This window comes from Elephas maximus, chromosome X, assembly GCF_024166365.1.
Source record: "Elephas maximus indicus isolate mEleMax1 chromosome X, mEleMax1 primary haplotype, whole genome shotgun sequence".
In the NCBI taxonomy this organism is placed as follows: Eukaryota; Metazoa; Chordata; class Mammalia; order Proboscidea; family Elephantidae; genus Elephas; species Elephas maximus.
In genome coordinates, this window is record NC_064846.1 from 157,519,184 (window position 1) to 157,536,111 (window position 16,928).

The window sequence follows — 16,928 nt, forward strand, 5'->3', positions numbered from 1 at the left end:
GCAAATCTGATAATGGCACTTTCTTGCTTGAAACTTTCCATTTGTGATTAGGCTCCAGTCCAAATTTTCCCTAACACATTTCTTAGACCTGGCCCCTGCTATATCCTTAGCTTAATCTCTTACCACCCCATGCCTGGGACACTTAGTAGTGCTTAATATATACTTATTAAAAAAAAAAAAAGGTCTTTTTTTCCTTATGAAATACAAAAAAGAAAAATTGTCTTATTTACTCTGCATTCTTAGAACCTAGAACAGTGCTTGGCACACAGTAGGTGTGCAATAAATATTTGTTAAATGAATGTAAGAATATATACAGCAGTTCTAGTGAGTGAAGATGGGGGATAAGCACGCAAAATGGAACCTTTTTTTATCCAATAAGCATCTCTTATTTATAATAGTCATACTCTAAAGTTGGGCAAGTTTAAAAACTCACTACAGCGATCTCATAAGAAAAGCATTTTAAATGGACAAAGCACGCTTAACCAACTTCTTTGAAACTGATCATTTATTACGAATTGAAAAAAAGTTAAAATTTTACAAGAAATGAAATACAAATTCATAGTATCTTCATTACCCTTTATTTTAATAATTTAAACCTGTGATGATAAAAAACAATGCATGTATTGAACAAGTGATCAAGGATGCCATATTATATAGTTAATCGTCATATAACTAGAACAGATGAAGATAAAATATTTACTTTAAAATTAGGACAACTATTCCAAAGACAGATTTTTTTTTACCCTTTAAAGGCTAATGTTAAATCCAGACTAATTAGAGCTTGAAAAATCTAAGAAGTAAAAAAATATTTCAATTAAGAGGTTGATGAAAACATTATCTTTAGACAATGATATGCATCAAGGATAATCTCCAGATTGTTAGTCTCTATTGTTTAGAAATGAGAAACACTAGTTCAATAAAAATACAAATACCTTAAGGAAAAAAACTGTTTAAGCACTCCATTCAATTAAAACACATGAAACATATACTCACTTCATCGTATTACTGAACTGAAAAAGTATAACAAAGAGTTATCTCCTATATAAATGAGAAATATTATATCAAATAAGAGATAATCTCACTTATTACATTTATAAAATCTTGGGGTGAGGAAGACTTTCAAAGTATATCACCAAAGGTGGAAAACATATGGCAAATGTAAAAATAAGCATTATACTTAAAATGAAGTTTTAATATATTCACATGTAACAAATCAAATGGTACAGCTGAGCTTATGATGAAATGCAGTAAGAAGACAATAATCACTTCCATGAAAAATGAACAACGGATGTAGATAAACAAAAAGAACACAACAGCCAATAAACACATTTTAAAATGTCCAACCTTTTTTCTAATCAAAGAGATGGAAATTAACATGAGATGGCATTTTTGCCTACCCAACTAACAAAAAAATTTCATTACAATGTATATGTAAATGTACATATTTTTAAGTTAGCAATTTTTCTTCTAGGATTTTCCTAAGTTTCTAGAATTAAAAAAATCATGAATGTGCAAAACGACTTAGTTATAAAGATAGTCCTCACAATTCTGTATGTAATATTGCAAAACTGAAAATAACAGAGGTTGATTAAATTATGGCATATTTAACAATGCAATATCATATTGTCATTAAAATAACACTAACCCCCCCCCCCAAAATCCACTGCCGTTCAGTCGATTCCGACTCCTAGCAACCCCATAGGGCAGAGTAGAACTGTTCCATAGGGTTTCCAAGGAGCGGCTGGTGGATTCAAACTGCCGACCTTTTGGTTACCATCCGAGCTAACCACTGCGCCACCAGGGCTCCTGAACAACGGATAATAACACTAGAAGAATACCAATAACATGAGAAAATGTTTGATATAACGTTGTCACGTTTAAAAAGCAGCCTATCAGTATAATGTACTCCTTTTTTTTCCCCAACAAATTGCAATTTAATTTCATTTAATATGTTTTCGATAATGAGTGTGTATTTCTTTTCTAGTAAGAAATCATTTTTTATAAAGGCTGAAAATTTTATACTATCTATCTCTTTATGTTCCAATTCTATTCTACCAAAGCAAACTTCTGACTACCAACCTCTTTTCCTAGGTACTTTGATAACAAAAAGGAGGTGCTCTGAACTGGAGAAGTGAATATTCTGTAAATTGCAAAGTGCTACCTCCTGCTGTAGATTTCTGGTAATATATAAAGCCTAGAAAGAAAATTAGAAATCATTAAAGGAGGGAAACAAAGTGGTTGAAAGGTTAAAAAAGGAATGCTAGGAACAAAGTATGAAAGGCAGGGACCACCCCAGGGAAATATGGGCAAAGGCTGTGGATAAACAATTTACAAAAGAACATACATTAAATAAAAAAGAAAAGCTTAGCCTCTTTTCTAACCAAAGAAATGCAAATTAAAAACGAAGTTGTAAAAAAGCTTATTTTGACATATAATATCCTAAAAGGTGTACAGAGTAGATAGTTTTCTACTGTCTGATTTGGTGGTATCAAGATAGAAAAGTTTGAGAATCATTTCATTAATAAAAAGGGACAATTATTGAATATCCATCAATTTTTAAATAAAGAAAACTAAAAAGTAATGATTTCCTTCTCTCTTTGATGGGAAAATAAATTACACAATATAATGCTTGGAACTAGAATTGCAACGTCCTTTAACCATTTTTCTCTACCTCTATCCTGAGTATAACCTACTGCAGCATCAGTAAATTCTGAGATACAGGCTTTCCTTTCACTGAGCTCATTTGCCATGGTCTGAAAAAACAGACAATGGATTGTTCAAACTGGTATGGCCTAAACAGAAAGAACAGCTTCAAAATTAAAATACTGTAGAACACTGGTTAAAAAAGCTCATTGTCTCAAAGAACGTATATGCACACATGCTTTACCTTAAATTTGTTATTCAACTCTATTCCAGTGCTGAAAATCACTCCAGAATGAAAAGACTTTGGAAATAACTAAAAATGCATTTTTTCTTTCTAGTCTTTTATCACATGTTCACTTAAAAGCTTGGGTTTTATGAAAGCATATGTATACTAATGTTTGATTAGACATACAAGAAAAATTGTTTATAATGAATTGTACACTTTAAATGAGTGACCTTCATGGTATATAAATTACATTTCAACAAAGCTATTAAAATAAAAAGAATAAAAATGGTTTAGATAATCAGTTATCTAGTGTTGTGGCTCTCAACTATAGAGTAATGGGGTCAGAGGAGAGAAGGAGTGGAATAACAGACTAACGAATCAGGAACTGGGCTAAATTCCCAGCCTATTTTACCTGCCCTTTAGTAACTGTGAGAATGTGTGACTGTAAGTGTGTGTGTGTGTGTGTGCGCATGTGTAAGTGTGTAGGGGTGGGAGGTGCTAGGGACAAGGGAGGAAGTGCTAGGGCAGAAGGTCAAGAAGAACCAAATGTCATAGTTAAAGCTCCTTCGAGAATTTCTAGAACATGGAGTAACTTACAGAAGACTTCTGTCAGACACTAATGAAAGGAAACAAGATAGTCCTCTTCCATCATCTATTAACAGGCTATTTCCAAAACCATAGCAAGAATGCAAGAACCTCATTTTAAAAAGGCTTCTCTCCTTGGACTGTTAACACTCGTGTACAGATGACTTGAATGAAAATTGAAGGCTGCTTGTAGAATCAATAATTTTAAAAATGACTAGGATCTTACTCTATGTAAAAGGAACAATTTCGACAGAAAAGAGTACAAATTTAAAAGAAGACAACACATAGATGATGAGAAACATAAAATGCTGGTACATTTATTCTTTTATTGCTAAACATCAAATGCCAGCAATTATGGTATCTTCAAGCTAAAGCTTAAGAATGAATTACAGCACAGTCAAAAGATTTCTAGAATAAAAATACTTGTGCACCATTAGTTATGTGGACATTCAATAAATACCACAGGACGAAATGATGACTGAAAGCTATATAGCCATAAAGCATACATTTACAATTTACTGTCAGAACAGACAGTGACCTGTAAGAACAATTATTAAAAGGTCAAGTTTAACTGTACGTCTTTTCAAACTGAGATGTTGAAAAGAATATGTGTATTCTTTACAGATTATAGGTGATTAAAAAAAAAAAACCCTCAAAAATGTAAACAACGCAGAGTAGGAACACTGAGAATAAGGTTTTACTGTTAAAGTGACAACAGAGAAAGAACACTTTCTTCAAATCCTTAAAAGCATTAATTTTTCTAGTCAATCCACAGAAACAAAAGTGGATTATGTCCAGAAAGGTGATAATACACTAGGGACACAAAGACCTTCCAAGTTGTTTTTTCATGTTAACATATTTACAGTAAATATTTAATAATACTTTTTACAGCTTACTTAAATAGAAACATGCTTTTCTACTCCATAAATAACACTCTTCGCCATCCATTCCACCACGTTTATTAAGCACTTACGATGTCTCATGCGCTGTGTCAGACATGCAAAGATGAACATGACATGGTCCTTGCTCTAGAAGTGCCTACAATCGAGCTGAAGAGACAAACATGTAACATTTCCTTTCTTAGCTAATGAGGCCATTTCTAAACAAAATGGTACTTACTGATCTGCTCAATTTCCTAGTAAAGTGGTTCCCAATATGGTTCAACAAACCAAGGAATTTAACAGCTAAAATAAGTTTTGTTTCGTTTTTTTAACCCAGAAAAAGATGTTAATGGATAGGATTTCTCAGTTCTTAAAAAAATAGACCTGCACATATATTTCATGGCATTTCTCAAGCTCTACTATCTGCACAAGTCTGAGCAGTACAATGCTAATAAATGTTGATCCCAAATGACTGTTTTCCTAAGGATAGAACAAATGCCATATTTTCCTCCTGGGATCATTTTTCTGCTTTTAGTACTGGTATTCACTGATAGCCCCGAGTCATTAGTAAAATGTCAAAATTATATTCAATATACAACTTGTTTCAGGAGAGAAGCAAATTTGTAATAAAATTTTAAAAGTTTCTTAAAAATGACTAAAAATTCTAGTGCTCAAAGAGCAACTCAATGATCTGAAAAAGGTAATGCCATAGAATAGTTCACTTAGTGAAGAAGGTGGACACATGGTTGTCAAAAGAGTTATTGCCTTTCATTGCTTCTTGAGTATATGAGAGAAGCATGTGTTTTTCACCAAAGAAACGGCATGCTTATACACCTGTAAGACCAGTATCTCCATACTGGCCTGCTAACTTCCCAATTTCCCAGGGCGGTATCTCCAGTCCAAATGACTTTGAACCAGGCATCACCCTTTTGGGCTCAAGAGTCAGTTCCCAAGCTCTAACAAACCCATGTTTGTACTTGTGTATAGCCATTCTCATTGTACTACAAAGTCTTCAGTGGACCCACACTGGAAGCTTAGGGCAAAGGTGGAAAGCAAGGGCTAGGTGTTTCATCACCCGACACGGTGAAACATGGGAGCAGCTGGTGAGGACAGAACATGGCTCAGGGCTTAAAGTGGTTGCTTCTCGAAGACAGGAACCCAAGAGCTAGGCCCAATATGGCCTCAGCAGCGCAAGAGAAAACGTCTACAGTACACCCTGGAAGGGTTCCAAGCTTCGAAGCTTGTGACCTGTGAAGCTTGCGATCTGTGAGAAGCCCTGGCTCAGTTCTGCTGCTCAGCTCTGACTGCCGCATCTCACATGCTGCAGGCGTGAGACACCTGCTCGCAGCTCATGCCGACTATTGAGGCTAGTGACATTAAAAAAAAAAAAATATTAGGAAGGTACAAAGACACAAGGAGGCAACTCTTAGGGGGAAAACATGTCTCACAATATCATAGATCCTACTTCCCATATGTTTACTTGGCATCTTTTGAGAAAGATTTTCCCTTTCACATCAGCAGATTCTTTTATAGAACTTTATTATGTAATCAGGCCTCAGTTTTCAGAGTACAAAACAATATACCATTAAATTTTAAAACACTTTTCAAGCAGGACAAGAGATACAGGCCTAGAAAACACTTACTCTTCCACTTGGCCAAAGTCTGGTCTCCTTCAAATCCTGATTAACGATGCTTTTTCAAGACGTTTTTCCTGATTAATTCCATTCCATTTTATTCTGTTTTACTCTATTTCAACACATTATGTAGTCACATGAAATGGTATTACAGGAATTTTCAGTTCTTTAAAAATTGCTCCATAGCAACTGAAGTGTGTATGCTTAAACTTTAAAACTAGAATGTTGTCAGGTACTATGCCTTCCGTTTGTTTTGTTTGTCCTCAACCCCAGAGTCTGGATACTCTGGAGATAGGAGGGGCTCAAAGTTGTTGGCTAAGATGTCATTTTAAGGAAGCACTTTATATTTCACACCAAGTCAGGTTTTGAATGGCAAGGGATGTTACCTCACAGCTGTATACCGTAACTCAGAGATTCCGTTGGAAGACTGCAAATATTACCGTGCTGTTACCATCCAGAGTCCCAGGGTCACGTTGGCAGCCAAAAGCACACTGCCCCCAAGCAAGATGAAAAATCCTATCAGATCTTTGACATCACTGTCTCCAATTACTGAGGTCAGGGTGGCATCCAGGAAAGAGTTTAAAATCCACTGTCCATCCAAAGCGAAGCAGGGCACTGCATTAACGATAGCCAGAGCTCCGGAGAGTGAAATCAGGTATCTGGTTAAAATCTGTTAAGGAGCAGACTGTGAGGGCTGGGTGGAAACAACATTTCAGTCGGTCAGAAGAAGAAATGTTAACACTACTGAACTTGACATTACTGTTGATTTCTCTACTTTTTAAAAAAAAATCTTTGCCTACCCATACAGGCCATTCCTTCTTAGATCTCTATTTAAAAGAAATTAATTTATACTATTTCAAAGTCCAAAAACCTTGACTAGAAAAATAAAGGCCAACCACTTATAAACTAAGCCACTCTACAATGAATTCTTTAATAATACAAGGAAAAGAAATATGAAAGGAATAAGAAATGAGGGAAAATTACTTTTTGATCCTCATAAAGTATTACAAAGTATTATTATATACTAGGAAACATAATTATGTTGACCCTTGAACCCTACTTTATTTTACCATCATCTATAAGTTTATAGCATAAATCTCTCTGAGACAAAGCTGCAGAATCTACAGGGTATAGTCTTGATTGTATGCATTTTTTTTTTTTTTGGTAACTGTTTTCCAAATCGTTGAGGAAAGTAATAGAGCTTTAAAAGCAACAAAATTAAAGAGCCCTTCTACCTTTCAGTTTATTCAAATTCTCCATAATAATAAATTTTTAAAAAATTTTTAAAAATAATTTTTATTGTACTTGAAGTGAAAGTACAATAAAAAGTAAGTGAAAGTTTACAAATCAAGCCAGTCTCTCGCATATAAACTTATATACACCTTACTACATACTCCCTAATGAGTCTCCCTAACGAGACAGCCTGCTCCCTCCTTCCAGTCTCTTTTCTTGACCATTTTGCCAGCTTCTAACCCCCCTCCACCCTCCCATCTCCCCTCCAGACAGGAGATGCCAATATAGTCTCAAGTGTCCACCTGATGCAAGTAGCTCACTCCTCATCACAATTTTTAAAATTTTAATCTTTTTTTATTGTGCTTTAAGTGAAAGTTTAAAATGTTAATCTTTTACATGCAAATATAATACCCTAAATACCAGTTAAGATTTTTGTCCTTTGAATTTCTAATTTAGTAGTGGAAATCAATTTGATCTCCTCTACCCATTCCTCCCTGGGACCGACAGAATAAAAAATAATTCCTGGTAAGAGTCCTCCATTTAGTCAGAGCTAACAGGCCCCGAGGGGGCAGAACTCACCACGTCATGGGTAAGTCAGGCTTTCAACCTTTATAAACTTACTAAAAAGGTTTTAGACCTGTAAAGTCAACTCTCAATTTACAATGTGGGTTCCATCCCTTACATATCTTAACCTTTCTTCTTCCCTGACCAATCTTTCTCCTCTGACTTTTTCCCTCCTAGATACAAGCTGATCTCTTTCAACTTTAACATCACTTTTTTAGTTCTTAGCAATTAATTGATACTCGTAAGGTCTTTGTGTCTGTTCAAGGCAAGACTGCTCAAGCCCAAAGTAACACACTTTACAAATCTTTTCACACTAGGAAGGATACTTGACAAATGTCTCCACAACCACAGGCAGATCTATGCTTAGAAAGTTGAAACGTGGGATAAAACTGGTGATGCTCACTAAAAGAGAAAAATAGGTAATAATGAATATTATTCATACCAGATAAGCAACAGCATTATGAGTTTTATCAGTGTTGAGCCAGACTTGGTAACAGATGGTCACGAATTGGGCTAGTCTATTAAACTGTTGAGCAAAGCCCTTCCCAGAGAAACGCAGGCAGGCCATATGCCTCACATATAAAAACAAATGGTTATCCTAGAACATCAAATACAAACCAGCGCAAGGCAGAAATTTACGTCCCAATGTATTTTTGAGTGAGAATAAAATAAAGTTGACTGTATACCAAATGTGGCTGCCAAATACAGAGACCAATTTTAAAAATATACTAGAATTTATATCAAAAAGAGTCCATAACCTTTCAAAGCAGCATAACCTTAAACTCACATTACCTCCAACTATTACGACACTTAATTTCTTTCTGGTCTCAGTTTTTTTCTTCATTGCTAATACAAAGATTAAGACTAGGAGATTTTTAAGGTCTCTTCCACTCTGTGGATCCCATAGTCCTGTTTTTGTTCAAAACATTTAAAAACTCTCTTATAATTATCAATGGCACACACTTCTTAATTACCCTAATTGGTAATCTTTCTTCAGTTGTTGAAGATGTATTTAATATTTGCAGTCTAGATCACTTAGTGTCAAACTAATGAATAAGGAGAATGACCCAGGCTGTATCTTCGGATATGATTATAAAGCCACGAGAGAGTCTTTTAAAGAGTAACATAAAACGCAAATGGTTTCACGGATAAATAAAATGCGGTATTATCCATACAATGGAATATTATTTGGCAATAAAAGGAAAATACTAATACATGCTATAACATGGATGAAACTTAAAAACATTATGCTCAGTGAAAGAAGCCAGTGGCAAAAGACTAGATATTGTATGATTCCATTTACATGAAATGTCCAGAATAGGCAAATCTACGCACAGAGAAAGTAGATTAGTAGCTGTCTAGGGCTAGGGGAGAGTGAGGAGTGACTGCTTAATGGGTACGAGGTTTCTTTTTGGGGTGATGAAAATGTTCTAAAACTGATTGTGGTGATGGTTACACAACTCTGTGAATATACAAAAAACACTGAATTGTACACTTTAAGTGGGCAAATTGTATGGTATGTGAATTATATCTCAAAGCTGCTGTACAAAATACAAAAGGAAACGAAAAATCTTGTACAACAAATGTGTTAGATTATATGATCTTCAGCCATATGAAGACACTATATACTTAGTCCAATCATGTTATCACTGTTAAAAACAATTATATTGGCCCAGTTTTGAAATTATATTCATATAAAATTCATGTGTCATTACTTTATGGTCACATCCTCATGCATCCTGGCTTTCTCTGGGGTATGCTGCTCCCCATGGTTCTGGGGAGTTCAGATAATCAACTCTCAGAGAATATGTGAGTGATTATCCATTTGACATGGATATAAACGGTGGTGAAGGAAAAACATGTTACTCTCCATAGGCACAAATAGGACTCAGCTGCAACTTGCTTTATAAACTCAGATTTTCTCCTACTGACTAAATATCATTTAATGCTTAAGAACAAATTAACAAGACTTTGATAAGTGATCAAATTTATAATAAATGAAATCAGTGCAAGGATTAGCACTAAGTTTCCATCACTGAGAATATATGTGATCTTAATGATTTCCTGAGGGTCTATCACAATAATACCCACCTGTGTAGTGGAGGTGCAGTGGATGTCCTACATACAACATATCAATTTGAGGCGGGTGCTTCACTTTAATTAAGCGAGTGTGAGTTTCCAAAGACGGTATTATACAGAAACTTGAACTAGAGCCTTTCTTACAATCTTTATTGGTTCTACAAACTTGAGTGGCTTCCACTGCTTTCCGGGCAGGTAGACATGTATGCTACAAACAAAATATTAATTAGTCAATATTAAAAGTGGTTTATTAACAAGAAAAATCCAAGTTATATTCCTTAAATATCTTTCATGTCATCTAACATATTAGGAATGAAATTCATATGAAAGAAATGTCATTTATGCATAATCTCCTACAAATTAGATTCAAGTATTCCATTTTGGCCACGTTAGATATTACCACTATAAATTTTTGAAGATTCTCTGATGAAATGTGACATCTGAAATGTAGACACTTTAATAAAATGATACAAAGCAGACAGAGCAAAAGGGAGGTTTCAATAGATTTCATGTTAATTCTATATGCTTATATCAGACAAGCAAGACTGCTTCAGGGACAACTTACCAAACGCTTATTAAAATTATTTCTGTAGGCAAAGCACACATCTGTGAGGCTGTGATTGTTACAACATTCCGTCGAACCGTCTAGCCGTTTGTATGCTAAAGAGAAATACAGTCCATTAGAATCTGTTACATAGAACTACACTGGTAAAAAAATCTTGTTTTCAAGATAAAAAAAAAGTAACATTGCATGTGAATTTGGGAACAGTGGTATAATTCAAAATTCAGCTTGATGGTTGCTTGCTGCAGTTTGATTTTACATTAAAAAAAAAAAAAAAGAGGGATACATCCAATCGAGAAGCAACGCTTACCCTAGGTTAGTTGAACCCACCCATAGAGCTGCAGTTCCAGGGTTTCAATAGGATTCACAATAAGAACTCCAGGTGGCCAAGAGCAAATACTTAGAGGATGGCTAAGCGACTCTTATCACTGAGGACATCCCTATTGTTTCCAAATACTTATCTCACCCCCAGGCTTACCTTGGAGCTGTCTCCAAAGAACCAGGGCAGCCCTGTTGGACCTCACAGATGTACACACATTTGCCTGCACAATCCAGTTATCATTTTTGGAAAACAACAGAAACAGGGCAACTATTTATTTCCATTATTTATTTGCTTCTAAAAGTTCTCTGCTGGACTGCTTCACTTGTATCTGAGGCAGAATAAAGAAGTTAAATCACGGATACAGATGGGACAAAAAATGATTTCTTTTTGTTTGGGAAGATTTCCTGCGTTCAACACATCGAACTTGTAAAGTATAAATTCACATGTGACAAGGACCAGTTAAACTTAGAATCTTACATACATACTACCATACTAAGATGTGCTGAGGAGGCAAACTCAAGAGCAAAGCCATGTTGTTTGCCAAGTAGTACAAAAAAGCTCTTCTATTACAAGTGTGTCTTCAGGAGCACTTGCATGAAAATGCTAGTTGATAAGCAACATAATTTTACAAGGATTTTGTATTTCAGCCAAAGGTTTCTGTTTGCTTGTTTTTCAAATAGGTTTTTTTTTTAAAAAAAAAACCTAGATCTGAGGAGGACATTTTGTATTGGTTATACTGGGTCTCAGTCACATGCTGTTCTATTTTTCCTCAGCCAACACAAAGTGAAGCACTTGGTAACAAGAATAAACAGAGGCAAAGCAAGTAGGCAATGCACCAATTCTTCCTTTGGGTTGGGTGGTTATGTGGTTAGTTTTGTTTCATATTATAACTGAATGGGCATTTAATTTGGGGGACAAATACTATTTACAATATTAAAGAGAACTGTGAGAACTAATGGCACAAACCTGTGCCTATAATCACTTGTCAGCTTTGTTATGGATTGAATTATGCCTCCCAAAAAATATGTGTTGAAATCTCTGTACCTGTAAATATGACCCTGTGTGGAAACAGGAATTTTCTTTTGTTATGAGGTCATACCAGCGCAGGGTGGAGCCTTAATCTAACCACTTAAAAAAAAAAAAATTATTTCATTGTCTTTAGGTGATAGTTTACAGATTGTTTTGTGACACTGGTTGCAATCCCTATAATGTGTCAGTGCTCTCCCCCCTTTCCCTTTCCACCCTGGGTTCTCCGTGTCCATTTGTCCAGTTCTCCTTTCCCTTCCGGCCTTCTTGTCGTCGCTTTTGGGCAGGTGTTGCCCATTTGGTCTCGTATACTTGATTGAAGTAAGAAGCACGTTCCTAACGTGTTATTGTTTGTTTTACAGGCCCGTCTAATCTTTGGCTGAAAGGTGGAATTCCAGAGTGGCTTCAGTTCTAAGTTAGCAGGGTGTCCGGAGACCATAGTCTCAGGGTTTCCTCCAGTCTCTGTCAAAGCAGTAAGTCTGGTCTTTTTTGTGAATTTGAATTTTGTTCTACATTTTTCTTCCACTCTGTCCAGGAGCCTCTACTGTGATCCCTATCAGAGTGGTTGTTGGTGGTAGCTGGGCACCATCTAGTTCTTCTGGTCTCAGGCTGGTGGAGGCTGTGGTTCATGTGGTCCAAATTAGTCCTTTGGACTAATATTTTCCTTGGGTCTTTAGTTTTCTTCATTCTCCTTTGCTCTGGATGGGATGGGACAAATAGATGTATCTTAGATGGCCGCTCTCAAGCTTTTAAGACCCCAGATGCTACTCACCAAAGTAGAATTTGTAACATTTTCTTTGTGACTATGCTATGCCAATTGACCTAGATGTCCCCCGAGACCATGGTTCCCATCTCTCAGCCCCAGTAACTTGGTCTCTTGAGGTGTTTGAATGTGTCTAGGAAGCTTCTATGACTGTGCCCTTTGTGCTCTATTATCTATATGAATATACATGCTAGACATACAAAGATGTATGTAAAAATATCAACAGCCTAATCTATATATGTATGTGGGTATATTCCTATATGCCCTCCTTCCCCTATTCAGCATATGTACCTGCCTATGTATCTGCTTCTAAGTTATTATTTTCTTTTACTGTTGGTGTACGATTGTATATGCTATAGTATTTACTGTGGTTGCCTTTTTTTTTTTTTTCTTGTGTTTCTCTGAGTTGTCTTCCTGTCAGGCCAGCATGACTTCCCCCATATTTTGTATTGTCTTTTCTTTCACCAAAGTTAACACTAGTCTACTATCTAGTTAGTGATTTCCTCTCCCTCATAAGCATCAAAGATTGTTTCTTTGTGTGGAAAACTTTTCTTGAGTATAATAGTGGGCTTATACAGTATTTGCCCTTTTGTGTTTGACTTATTTCACTCAGCGTAATGCCCTCCAGTTCGTCCATGATGTGAGATGTTTCATGGATTCATCATTGCTCGTTATCATTGCGTAGTATTCCATTGTGTGTGTGTACCATAATTTGTTTATCCATTCATCTGTTGATGGGCACTTAGGTTGTTTCCATCTTTTTGCTACTGTGAATAATGCTGCAATGAACATGGGCGTGCATATGTCTATTTGTATGACGGCTCTTATTTCTCTATGATATATTCTTAGGAGTGGGATTGCTATATTGCTTTCCATAGTGGTTGTACCATTTTATATTCATGCCAGCAGTGTATGAGAGTTCCAATCTCCCCACAACCTCGCCAGCATTTATTGTTTTCTGAATTTTTTACCGGTACCATTCTTGCAGGGATGAGATGGTTTTGATTTGCATCTCTCTAATTTTTTTAATGGCTAATAATCGTGAGCATCTTTTTGTTATTTGTTGGTCGCCTGAATGTCCTCTTAGGTGAAGTGTCTGTTCATGTCCTTTGCCCATTTTGTGACCGGGTTGCTTGTCTTTTTAGTGTTGAGTTGTCGACGTTTTCTGTATATTTGAGAGATGAAACCTTTATTAGATTTGTCGTTGCCAAATATTTTTTCCCAGTCCATAGGTTCTCTTTTTATTCTGTTGGAAAAGTCTTTTGATGAGCGTAAGTATTTAATTTTTAGGAGGTCCCTATGATCTAGTTTATCTTCTGGAGTTTATGCATTTTTAGTTATGCTTGATATTCTATTTATGCCACAAATCAGGCCCCCTAGCATTGTCCCAATGTTTTCTTTCACTAACTTTATAGTTTTAGGTTTTACATTTAGGTCTTTGATCCACTTTGAGTTAGTTTTTGTGTATGGGGTGAGGTATGGATCCTGTTTCTTTTTTCTGCAAATGGATATCCAGTTTTGCCAGCAGCACTCATTGAAGAGACTATCTTTTCCCCATTTAATGGACTTTGATCCTTTGTCGAAGATCAGGTGTCAATAGGTGGATGGATTTATTTCTGAGTTCTCAATTCTGTTCCATTGGTCTAAATGTCTGTCATTGTACCAGTACCAGGCCATTTTGACTACTGTGGCTATATAGTAGGTTCTGAGATTGGGTAGTGTTCTTCTTTTTTCCATAATGTTTTACTTATCTGAGGATGCTTCCCTTTCCATATAAAGTTGGTGATTATTTTTTCTATCTTATTAAAGAATGTTGTTGGATTTGGATCGCACCATATCTCTAGATTGCTTTGGGTAGTACTGACATTTTCAAAATGTAAAGTCTTTCTATCCATGAGCATGGTACGTTTTCCATATATGAAAGTCTCTTTTGTTTTTTTGCAGTAGTGTTTTGTAGTTTTCTTTGCCTAAGTCTTTTACATCTCTAGTTAGGTTAATTCCTAAGTATTTTATTTTTGGAGGGACTATTGTAAACGGTATTATTTTCCTGATTTCCTTTTGGGAGTTCTCTTTGTTACTGTTGAATTATAACAAGACCAGAATTGACACAGAGACACACAGAGGGAAGACAAGACTCTATGTGACAACAGAGGCAGATGAATCTACAAGTCCAGGAACTCCAAGGATTTCTGGCAGCTACTAGAAGCTGAAATAGATAAGGAAGGACCTCTCCCTAGAGCTGTGTCCCGAATCGAGATTCTAGCTTCCTGAACTGTGAGAAAATAAATTTCTGTTCTTCAAAGCCATTCACTCGTGATATTTGTTATGGTTTACGTAACTAAAACGAGCTCAAATGGTAAAGTATAAGGCAGGATTTTAAAAATAAACTCAGGCTAAAACCCTCAGTGTTCTCTTTAAGCACCTGCCACATCTCACCAATTATTACCTCCTCATTAATTTTTTCCTTATCTATTCCCTCTGTTCCCACTTGGGAGCAGACTCTAATTCCTTCTTACCTGACCCAACTGAATAGGCTCCTAACACGTTTGTACACCACCTCACTATTATATGCCAACCTGTCTAACATACTGACTGCTTTAGATCAATCTTCTAATGTATAGCTCTGAACATATAACTTCCCTAACTCAAAATTTTCCAAAGGCTCTGTACTACTCCCAAATAAAGTCTAAACTCCATAGCTTACAACTTGAAGACCAACACTTTCTTATCTCATTATCATTATCTCATACTATTCTCTTGCTAAACTGAATTACTAGCAGTTCCCTGACCACCTTCTACTGTATGATGCTGATGTTCATTTTCATCTTGGCATCCTGAAGTTAAACTCACTGTTGAGGCCCAGCTTGAGCACTGCTGTTATGAAACCTGCCCTCATCTTCTCAATCAAGAGGGACAGTTATCATCTCCCACAATTCCCAATATTGCCTCTCATTACTTAAATTAAACCTTGTACCATAACAATTAAGGAACCCTGTTGGCGCAGTGGCTCAGCACTCAGCTGCTAATTGAAAGCTCAACGATTTGAACCTAGCAGCTGCTCCTTAGGAAGAAGATGTGGCAATGTGTTTCCGTAAAGATTACAGCCTTGGAAACCCTATGGGGCAGTTCTACTCCGTCCTATAGGGTCACTATGAATCAGAATTGACTCAACGACAATGGGTTTTACTACTGTAATAATTTGGGTACTTTCTGTTTCTTCAACTAGACTGTGATCTCCTTGAGGGGAAGGTTTCTTAGTTATTTCTGTTAGCCCTCAGTGTCTCATATAAGGCGGATAAGTCAATAAACCCAGTGCCGTCGAGTAGATTCCGACTCATAGCGATCCTATAGGGCAGAGTAGAACTGCCCCATAGAGTTTCCAAGGAGCACCTGGAGGATTCGAACTGCCAACTCTTTGGTTAGCAGCTGTAGCACTTGACCACTACGCCACCAGGGTTTCCGGATAAGTCAATATATATATTAAATACATAAATGATATTCAATGCCACTTGCCTTTGTATTAGCAGTTATTTAAAAAATTAGCAACTAATGCTTAATCACCAAACTTTCCTGGAGAATGGCATAAAATACATAATTGGAAGTTGAGAATTTGATATCACTGTTGATACGGCATGTCTGGTAACACAAAAACTTAAAGGGGCCAAATAGGTACCAAATAAATGAAGTGGGTCATGTGTGGAAAAAATAGGAAGTGGTAGGACTGTGATGAATTTGAGAGTACATACTCTGTTCTCAAGGGTTAGCAGACAGGCCACTCAGCTTGGGGCCCAGTATTGACAGATCTTCCATTTTGTTCCAAGAGAAACCAGAAATCTGGGCCCTCATGTGAAACCTCTTGAATTTTAAGTCTTGACAGCCAATTAAAAATTTTAAAAATACTGTATAAATCCAGTCAGTTGAGGCGGGATTTGGTGTACAGGCTACCACCAATTTGAGACCTCTGGGCTAGGGGGACTTCCTATGGCGATTATTCCAACCAAGACCTAAGTCCGTGGCCTTGACAAGATTAAGTGCATTCCTAACATACAGAATTTTTCCAATTCACAGCTAAATATCTTGTTTCTATGTGTGGAGTAAACTTGATGTTTCTGTTTGCCTTTATCAATTAAAAAAAAAAAGTTGTATTCTACTTGGTCACACAAAAGACAAGTCGCTTAACCAATTTCTGTCACTGAATTCTTAACCTATAAAATGGGTATGTCACAGATAATTTTTACATTAGCGCATTACTATGGAAACCCTGGTGGCGTAGTGGTTAAGAGCTACAGCTGCTAACCAAGAGGTCAGCAGTTCAAATCCGCCAGGCGCTCCTTGGAAACTCTATGGGGGCAGTTCTACTCTGTCCTATAGGGTCGCTATGAGTCGGAATCAACTCGACGGCAGTGGGTT

At 36.4% G+C, this 16,928-nt stretch overlaps 1 protein-coding gene across 2 annotated transcripts in view; it reads right to left on the bottom strand.

The window, feature by feature from the left end:
* Positions 1 to 1,532: 1,532 nt before the first annotated feature.
* MBTPS2 (membrane bound transcription factor peptidase, site 2) overlaps positions 1,533 to 16,928 on the bottom strand; it is a 53,155-nt gene continuing 37,759 nt past the window's right edge. Inside the window, exons 8-12 of one of the 2 annotated variants that reach the window (XR_007515756.1) lie at positions 10,411 to 10,505; positions 9,858 to 10,053; positions 8,093 to 8,168; positions 5,979 to 6,628; positions 1,533 to 4,503 (exon numbers count right to left, since the gene is read on the bottom strand). Coding sequence is in view for 1 of the 2 variants with exons in the window: in XM_049871409.1 (XP_049727366.1) it covers positions 6,406 to 6,628; positions 8,093 to 8,168; positions 9,858 to 10,053; positions 10,411 to 10,505 (590 nt within the window). In the remaining variant the exon portion in view is untranslated. Of the gene's footprint in view, positions 6,629 to 8,092; positions 8,169 to 9,857; positions 10,054 to 10,410; positions 10,506 to 16,928 lie in introns of both variants that reach the window. The other variant, XM_049871409.1, reaches the window with a different exon arrangement.